Source organism: Bufo gargarizans, chromosome 4 (genome assembly GCF_014858855.1).
Source record: "Bufo gargarizans isolate SCDJY-AF-19 chromosome 4, ASM1485885v1, whole genome shotgun sequence".
NCBI lineage: Eukaryota > Metazoa > Chordata > Amphibia > Anura > Bufonidae > Bufo > Bufo gargarizans.
The window spans coordinates 380,972,743-380,982,590 of record NC_058083.1 but is presented as its reverse complement, the minus strand read 5'-3'; the positions used below and the strand labels follow the sequence as shown (position 1 = coordinate 380,982,590).

At 43.0% G+C, this 9,848-nt stretch overlaps 1 protein-coding gene across 2 annotated transcripts in view; it reads right to left on the bottom strand.

Annotated features, from left to right (window-relative positions):
- Nucleotides 1-865: 865 nt before the first annotated feature.
- The window catches only part of NPHP1 (nephrocystin 1), an 89,486-nt gene continuing 80,503 nt past the window's right edge, over nt 866-9,848 (bottom strand). For both annotated transcript variants that reach the window (XM_044292287.1, XM_044292288.1), the window contains exons 20-21: nt 3,744-3,788; nt 866-2,500 (exon numbers count right to left, since the gene is read on the bottom strand). In XM_044292287.1, the coding sequence (XP_044148222.1) occupies nt 2,222-2,500; nt 3,744-3,788 (324 nt within the window). In that variant the 3' untranslated portion in view covers nt 866-2,221. The remainder of the gene's footprint in view (nt 2,501-3,743; nt 3,789-9,848) is intronic.

Sequence of the window (9,848 nt, the reverse complement as noted above, 5' to 3'; positions counted from 1 at the left end):
TCCATCAACTGCAAGATGCTATCCTATCAATATGGGCCAACATTTCTAAAGAATGCTATCAGCACCTTGTTGAATCAATGCCACGTAGAATTAAGGTAGTTCTGAAGGCAAAAAAGGGTCCAACACCGTATTAGTATGGTGTTCCTAATAATTCTTTAGGTGAGTGTATATAGCGCTGTTATTTCCACAGCTATTTACAAACATTAGCATCAAGCTGTCCCCAATGGGGGTCACAATCTAAGTTCCCTATCAGTATGTCTTTGGAGTGTGGGAGGAAACCGGAGAACCCGGAGGAAACCCCTGCAAACACAGAGAGAACATACAAACTCCATGCAGATGTTCTCCTTGGGGGCATCTTTTGAAATGTGTTTAGTAAAACATCTGATGTGTATTTCCGCTGCAAAAATCTGAGGCTGACCCTACAGCTTTTGCTGTGGTTTGAATTGGATTAGCCCCATTCAATGGCCCAATGATTGGCTGAGGGGACCTTGACTAGCTTTCCAACGTGTTGAGCCAAGATGAGAAGTACAAACCAAGCAGGGGCTGGAGTGGCTTTTGAGGATCGATGGAGGTGAGGATAGCTTCTTTATTATTTTGTGTTGGCTTTTTTTTTTTTTTTTTTTAAAAGCTCCCCCAAAACACCACTGTAATTAACTTTACAGTTATAATTGTCATTACTTAGATTTCCCCTGATCCTCTGCAGCTGTTCACTGAGCAAACAGAAGACTTCAAACTGTCAAAGTCTTCTGCAAAATATAGAAAACAAAATTTAATTAATAATAATTTAATTTTAATTAAAAAAATTATTACAAACATTAATACATTTTTTTTGTATCAATCAATTACATTAATAGTACAACACGCAATATGGTATATAAATAATCTGCTGTATAAAAGGATGTAATATTGTAAAGTATTTAAATGAATTATGAAAACAAATACATAAAAGTCTAAATATGGCACCATCTTTTATATAAAATGGCCCTGCCAGGTCTGTCTAAAATGAAAGAGACACTGTATATAAGTGATTACCATATGTCTAGCATATGCATAAAGCAAAGGCCTTCTCCATTCATTACTGAATGACTGACATTCAATGGTGTGATGCTGCTCCTGAAGAGCCTATAGCCCAACTCGCATAGCATTTTTTCTTTATGTTTCGCATGTATATTGGGAGCCTTTCATTTCAATGTCCATATGGTTCCATTTTTCAGACGGAGGCCAAAAAAGTGCCATTTGGCCTCCCTCTGGAGGTATACATCACTAACTGTAAAAAAACAAAACAAAAACTGCACTATTAAAATCTAATGTATACAGCACTGTATAGAGTTTTTTTTTTTTTAAATATAGTAGCCTGTGTATGACATCAATCATAGGCCATAAGGCCTCATGGACACAACTGTATGTATTTATAGGGCAGATCCACAAAATACGTATTACGTCCATGTGACATCCATATTGCATCTGTTTTTTTTTTTCGTACCCACTGACTTGAATGGGTGCATGGTTCGCATTTTGCGGCCAAGTATAGGACATCTTTTTGTAGAACGGACATACGTACAGATGGGGAAACCACATGGATGATCTGCTTCTGCAAAAGATATCCGTGGCGATGTGCGGTCCGCAAAACACACACGGATGTGTGAATGGACCCTTAATGGGGCTAGATCCAATGAATTCCAATTGCAAAGCCGCAGCAGAAACCTGAGGCAGATTTTCCATAGGAAAAATTCACCATGTGGACAGTGTCAGTTGCGTCATGAAAAGGATATTTAGAAAAGCTCATGACGTAGCCATTAAATTATTGCCATTATAGCCTACAGATGACGATGTTAGGCATCCATCAAAGCCTTCAGGTAATGATTGGGTCAGGAGCTTTTCAGGCATATACGCTAAAGGTAAACCAGACATCCCCTCATACACACACATTAATGTGATTTCCGTGCATATGGGGTCATTTATCAAACTGGTGTAAAGTAGAACTGGCTCAGTTTTCCATAGCAACCAATCATTTTCCAATGGAGCTGTCAAAAATGAAAGGTGGAATCTGATTGGTTGCTATGGGCAACTAAGCCAGTTCTACTTTACACCAGTTTAAAGTAATAACACAGTTATTATGATGGCAGCTGGTACCGCTTGAAAAAAAAAGTCTATACACAACGCCATTTATACGATTTGAAGATGTCTCCCAAATACTCATGTGAATTTAGGTTACATGAAGTTACAACGTGACCAGAGATGTTCTTGCAGCTTCAAGAAAATCATACGATATCTCTGATATATCGAAGGGCTTGTGAGGAGTATCAGGCGACAGCAGAAAACGAATGGCCCCTTCTTTCTCCCGATTTTGTTTGAGGAAGTCGGCAATTGCCTTCCAGCGCGCGGCTTCTGTCTCATCCTCTGCCCATCTGGGTGCCGGAAGGAATGTTGATTCCAGAAGTGGGTAAGCGGTGTCATGGTACACTTGGATGAATGTATTCTTCATGAATTCCACATCTCTCTATAAAAGGACAGTAGAGAGTAAGTGACACTAGCATCCCGAGCCCTATAGTCACAGATACAAGTAGTGGCAATGAGATCTACTGTGATCTTCAGCGAGTACAATCCAGGGGTGCACTGTCCATGAATGAGGGAGTCGCCGCAGGCAGCAATCTGCATGGGAGTCACCAGGTTTGCTTTCAGCAGAAAAACTGGCAGTAAACAGGAGCAGGGAAGAAGGGGAGAAGGGGTCCAAATGAATGCAGGTGGAGAGGATTGGGCACTTGGAGGCAGATCAGCGGCATCTGATTTTCCTTCCTAGACCGGTTTTGCACGACCGTGTTCAGTCTGTGTGATGGCTGCATTTCACAGACTGAACACTGCTCCTCTGATCCGAACTCGCAGCATCATAAGGATTTAAGGAATGTGTCTTATTAACCCTAACACCCTCAACAACGCTAACCACCTCTGCAATATACGGGCTTTGGCCGTGGGCACTCTGTTCTGCGGATGCGGACCCACTGACTCGAGTGAGTCTGCGATCCACAAGATACGGCAAAAAATAGGACAGGTTCTATCTTTTGCGGAGGCACGGATTAGAAGCCCACGAAAACACTACGAAGGGCTTCCGTGGGCTTTTAGGTCCGCAATTCTACACCGAAAAAGATAGGACATGTCCTATTTTCTGCCGTATTTTGCTGATCACGGACCTATTGAAGTCAATGGGTCCGCACCGCAATACAGGATTCACATGGCCGGCGCCTGTGCATTGCAGACCACTATTTGCAGTCCGCAGCGACCATACGGTCGCGTGAATAACCCCTTAAAGTGAGGCTGTTAAACCAGACACAATGCCTTGTAGGGCCAGCTCAGCTGAATTTCTATATGCAAATCAACAGTTAAGTGCACTAAGGGCGGGCCCTGTGCACCCTCGCTTCCACTGCTTTCTCTGTCAGACCCTCTCTCTGCTTCTTGATTGACAGGGACAGGCGAGATGACTATATAGGGAAGTGGGACTGGAAGAAAGCAAGAGAAGTAAGGGTGCACATGGATGCATGCTATGGATTAATAGTACTTTTTCTCCAGAAACAGTCTGGTTTACTAGTAAATTTGCTGGTGACAGACTCCTGTTAATATTCTGTAAGATTTCTTGAAAGTCACTACGAGTTGTAAAAAGAGAAATGGAAATTAGCATTATTATATGGCTAATCAAAAGCTGCCACAAAAGGCTCCATTATGAAATACAGTAATTCAGGAAATGTTACCTTCTCTGATCTCTTCAGAGAATTCTCTTTTTCTGCCCATCCACTCTAAAAGGTAATAAACATAAGACACAAATAACTTGATAAATTGTACACGTATATTATAGGTACACACAATGAAATCTTTGAAATGACCACCCAAAATTGCATTAAAATGATCTGTACGGGGTGGTCTTCTCCTGGGGTAGCCAGTATATAAGAGATATGATGAAACTGAATATATGTCAAAGGAAATTGGATCTGGATAAAGTTATCTCCTATAACGGTGCAAAGCAATAGAAATCTTAGGGTACTTTCACACTAGCGTTTTTCTTTTCCGGCACTGAGTTCTGTTCTAGGGGCTCTATACCGGAAAAGAACTGATCAGTTTTATCCCCATGCATTCTGAATGGAGAGTAAGGCTCCTTTCACACCTGCGTTCAGGTGTCCGCTCATGAGCTCCGTTTGAAGGGGCTCACAAGCGGCCCTGAACGCAGCCGTCTGGCCCTAATGTATTCTCAGTGGAGGCGGATCCACTGAGAATGCATTCGTCTGCCAGCGCTCAGCCTCCGCTCCGTGAGCGGACACCTGAACGCTGCAAGCAGCGTTCGGGTGTCCGCCTGGCCGTGCGGAGGCGAGCGGATCCGTTCCGACTTACAATGTAAGTCAATGGGGACGGATCCGCTTGAAGATGACACCATATGGCTCAATCCTCAAGCGGATCCGTCCCCCATTGACTTTCAATGTAAAGTCTGAACGGATCCGCTCAGGCTACTTTCACACTTAGAACATTTTCCTAAGTTATAATGCAGACGGATCCGTTCTGAACGGAGCCACCGTCTGCATTAATATGAGCGGATCTGTTCAGAACGGATCCGCTCGAACGCTAGTGTGAAAGTAGCCTAATCCGTTCAGGATGCATCAGGTTGTCTTCAGTTCAGTCTTTTTGACTGATCAGGACAGAGATAATACCACAGCATGCTGCGGTTTTATCTCCGGCCAAAAAAACTGAACACTTGCCTGAATGCCATAGGAATGTATTACCGTAGTTCAAATTGCCGCATTGACGGATGCGGCATTCCGGTCTGCGCATGCACAGACCTTTAAAAATGTTTAAAAAAATTAAATACCGGATCCGTTTTGCCGGATGACACCGGAAAGACGAATCCGGCATTTCAATGCATTTTTTTGACTGATCAGGCATTTTTAAGATTGATCAGGATCCTGATCAGTCTTACTAATGCCATCAGTTGGCATACACTTTGCCGGATCCGGCAGGCAGTTCCGGCGACAGACCTGCTTGCCGGATCACTCTGCCGCAAGTGTGAAAGTAGCCTTAGCTCTAATGTGAACGTAGCCATGACAGAAAGTAAGAAAAAAAAGTAATAGAGTTTCCAATATTACCCATATGCATGCGCTACTTTTTTCCGGTGCGGATGCACGGCCACAAACAAAGAAACATAGAACATAGAAACACAGTCAAACACCACGGAAGCACTCCGTAGTGCTTCCGTGGGGTTCCGATCCGTGCCTCTGTTCCGCAACTCCATCATTGTGGACCCATTCAAGTGAACGGGTTCGCGATACGTGATGCGGAATGCAAACGGCCGGTGCCCGTGTATTGCGGACCCGCTGTATGCGGGACACAATACAGCCACGGGGGACACATGGTCGTGTGCATGTAGCCGTAGAAAATTGTATGATTTCTTGTTATATAAATACATAAATAAATAAATAATAAAAACTGAAATATCCTTTTAACTGTTTAAAAAGGGTGGTATTTGCCAATCAACTGTTAAAGGGGTTCTCTGGCGCTTTACATAAATTCTCTGTTTCAGCTAAGGCTACTTTCACACTCACATTTTGTGCGGATCCGTCATGGACGGCGTCAGTGGGATTTTGATTGGTCACATTGTTCCTTCTCCCACATGTTGCTGCATCATCTGCACTCCCTGGGTGTCAGGACTAACAAGGGATCCCTCCATGTAAGTGTTTACTTGGTCTTCCTCTCTTTCCCGTTTTGTATGTGTCATCTGGGACTGAAGACATTGTTTGTTTGTTTTAGTTTTTTTCTGTAGGTACGTAGTATCTCCTGCCATCTGTTTATGGTGAACTACATGTGGTAGAATTTATCTTTTTCCCTTGTTTTACTACGCCTAGTGGAATTTTTTGGTATTGTTGTTTGGTGTCGGTGTATATCTTTAATCATCTTGTGTTTTTGGACCGCATTTTACCCTTACATACCCCCTTGATGAACCCACTTCGGGGGAAATGCGTCAGGGTGAACCGGTAATAGGTCTGACTACGCAGGGCTACCTAGGGTATATTAGGACAGGTACGGGGAGACTCCACCTTCAGGGGTTGTCCCTGGGCTGAGGATAGACCAGGGTTTCCTTAGGGATAGTCCCCCCTCCCTCTTGGCATATCAGTAACCTCCCCTCTATAATTACTATCCACATTACCCTTATTTTAGGTTTTGGATACTCTTTTTATATATATTAGAAATAAAGTATCATTTTTTAAGGGTCCTCTTTTCTTTAGTGAATAATTTATTTATTTTTTCGGGACACCACATCATCTTTTCTATATCACTATATACTCTCCTTTATTTGTTGCAATTGCAATGTTTAAGAGTGCAACAGGCTGCCTGCAACATACTCAACATGCCAGTACCTTTACCAACTTGCAAGACTATTAGTTTATAAATTATAGAATGAGTGCATATTTTCTGTGCACATAAAATCCTCTTATTCAAGTGAATCCCATTCATACTTTGTGGGGAAAAAAGTCATGCAGATCTTATGTTTAATAGATTATTATGCAACTGTCTGGCAGAACACGTCAGAATAGCGTGTAAATTCGAGTAACTCAAAAATATAAAACTTTATTCAATGCAATCCCAAAAAAAATCCAAACCCTGGTAGAAGACATGAAGCCTAGATACAATTCCGATTTAATTTTTCCATTGAAACACAGTAACTACGAGAGTAGAAGACATAGAAGCCACTATAGGTCCCATGAACAAAGGTTCGCCCCCGCCTCTACTAAAGGAAAATCAAAAGTGAGCAGGTAGGACAAGAGAGAACCTGAAAGTGAAAGAGTACACCGCTGAGGCCAGTGATAGGCTGCAGCAGTTGTAATAGCCACATGACATCATTACTGCAGTCAAGTTACCCCAGCACAGAAGAGAAGAATGGCCATGCAGAACGGCTAGGGATTTACCGGGTAAGTAAAAGGTCTTCTGTTTTTTTTTCTTCTAGCATTTCCATCTGTTAGCTAAAATTTTGTCTAATCTTGGACCCCTTCAAGGCATGATTGATGACATGTAATACATTCGGAGTTGTAATGTGCCTAACTTTGACAAGCTATGTCTTGAGGTGGTGGATAGGCACACCTCGGCAAGCCAATATGAATTATAAGGATATAGCTTGTATTTCCTAGGCACTGATGAAATATCTGTCCCAGAACTGTGCAAATATCACCATCTGTAGTACTTATATCATCTTATGAGGCAGGGTGCCTTTAGGTGTAACTGCAACTTTTGCACACCCTGTAGCCACGTCAGTGACCGACAGTACACAAAAAGGGAACCTGTCATATTGAACATGGTGTTTGAGCTGCAGACAGCATGTTATAGAGCAGGAGGAGCTGAGCAGAGTGATATATGTATAGATTTGTGGGAAAAGATTCAGTAAAACTTGTATTTCATTCATTTAAATTCCTGCTCATTCTAGACTTTGAAGTCCAGGAGGCGGTCCTATCAGTGATTGACAGCTATCTCTGTATACACAGTCAGAGAGGGAAGGCCATCAATCACTGATAGGACCGCCTCCTTGACTTCAAAGTCTAGAATGAGCAGGAACTTAAAGGGGTTGTCCCACGAAAAATATTTTACAGTTTTCACAGATTTCAAACCAGCGCCTGCATTAATTAAAAATGTTGTATAGTTATTGGGTTACTCAATAAAATGTATCTGTATAGCGCCACCTGATTTTTGTTCTTTTTCTTATTTCTTTGTCTGGCTCACTGAGATGGCCGCACTTGCTCAGTTTCATCCTTCAGCTGCCTCCTGAGCTGCAGCAGAAAGGACACTCCCCTTGAGATGCAGCAGAAAGGACACTCCCCTTGAGATGCAGCAGAAAGGACACTCCCCTTGAGATGCAGCAGAAAGGACACTCCCCTTGAGATGCAGCAGAATGGACACTCCCCTTGAGATGCAGCAGAATGGACACTCCCCCTTAGCTGCGGCAGAGAAGAAACTCCCTTTGAGCTGCCAGCTTGATATAAATCCATGTGAGGTACAGGGCTGGTTCTAGCTATCCTAGAAAGAGGTTGTAATGTACTATATGATGTGTGATTTTCATGGGATAACACCTATAAATTAATAAAATTACAAGTCATACTGAATCTTTTCCCATAAAACTATATATCAATCTGCTCAGTTCCTCCTCCTGCTCTATAGGATGCTGCCTGCAGATTATTCACATTCTCATGGTGATAGATTCCCTTTAATGCCAGTAAACGCATCTTTATAAATACATCAAACTCCACCAACAAGTTCTGCAAAAGCCTCAGCCTACGTGATGCAATAAATACTAGGACTGCAGCTGCAGATCCTTTTCCCAGGGTGGACTGCATATATTACTGGTTTCATAACCCTGCCGCCTACTCCTTCCTATCTGCATATATTTACTGTGGAGACGTTTTTCTATGTGATCACATAATTCAGTGTGGATACGATTTAAAGTTGTCTTTCTCTTTTTTCTGCCAATTAACCACCATCATGCGTTATTACATAAAGTGATGATTCTAAACACGTGCCTGTTCCAGATCAGGAAGAGTTGCACAGCCTGGGCTCCTGCCGCCTCGCTCGTGGCTCGATTGGCATCCCCGTGGCCGCTGTGGTGCTGACAGGTGCTATCCGGGCGTGCTGTGCCCGGCCTCACTGCTGTACTTATTCAGGGAACCCTCTTCTGATAGTCTTGCATAAACTGGCGCCTGAGCTGCACAGCAATGAAGTCAGGCACAGTGAACCTCCCTGCAGTGTAATACGTGTCAATGCTGCCCACAGGAGCGAGATTAAAGAAGTCTCTATTCTTAGTAAAGCTAAGTATTCAGATTAAAGTATTCAGATTAATATTGTCCCAAAGGGTCACCGAGGTTTCATAAAACAAAAAAATATCTGAATTACACATGAAAAGTTTTTATTGGTGGGGGTCTGAGCGCTGAGACCCCGACTGATCGCTAGAACTGCAGAAGACGGAATCACTAGAACTGCAGAGGACGCAATTGAAAAATTTGATTAGTCACAAAGGTGAATTTCTCAGCGCTTCGTTGTAACAAATCAAATTTTCGTGCTCACCTCATCCATTTTATTGGGGAGAGGCCGTTGCTCTATGAGGAAAGGACAGCTTATAGCAGTCTAATACTGCTCTATGAGGAAAGGATAGCTTCCAGCAGTCTAATACTGCTCTATGAGGAAAGGATAGCTTCCAGCAGTCTAATACTGCTCTATGAGTAAAGTATAGAATCTAGAAGTCTAATACTGCTCTATGAGGAAAGGATAGCGTATAGCAGTCTACGAGGAAAGGACAGCTTTCCGCAGTCTAATGCTGCTTTATGAAGAAAGGACAGCTTATGGCAGTCTAATACTGCTTTATGAAGAAAGGACAGCTTATGGCAGTCTAATACTGCTCTATGAGGAAAGTATAGCATCTGTGTTGAGGTGAACAGGAATGTCAATGGTAAAGCCTTGGAATGGGTGTATATCTCACCTGGATGAGATAAGTAAAGTTCAGGATGGCACTGGCAAACCTAGTTGCTGAAGCTATTTTCTTTATTTATTCAGGGCTGGATTTTATTTGGATTGGGATGGTAGGCTAGGTAGTGGAACCTCCCAATCCACCCCCATTCCATGGCATGGTATTCCCTAACAGGTGATCAGAGGTGAAGACTGCTGTAATCAGTCTGGCATAAAACGAGCCCTCAATGTGTCAGTCTGGGAAGAGATTGACTGTGAAGCAGAGACCTGCAGCCAAGGTGCTCTCAGCCAAGGAGGGCCGAGGGGCCATGAGGCTAGGTGAAGCCTGGTCGCTTTCCAGTGTGGACTGTGGGTTGGTGAGCAGACCG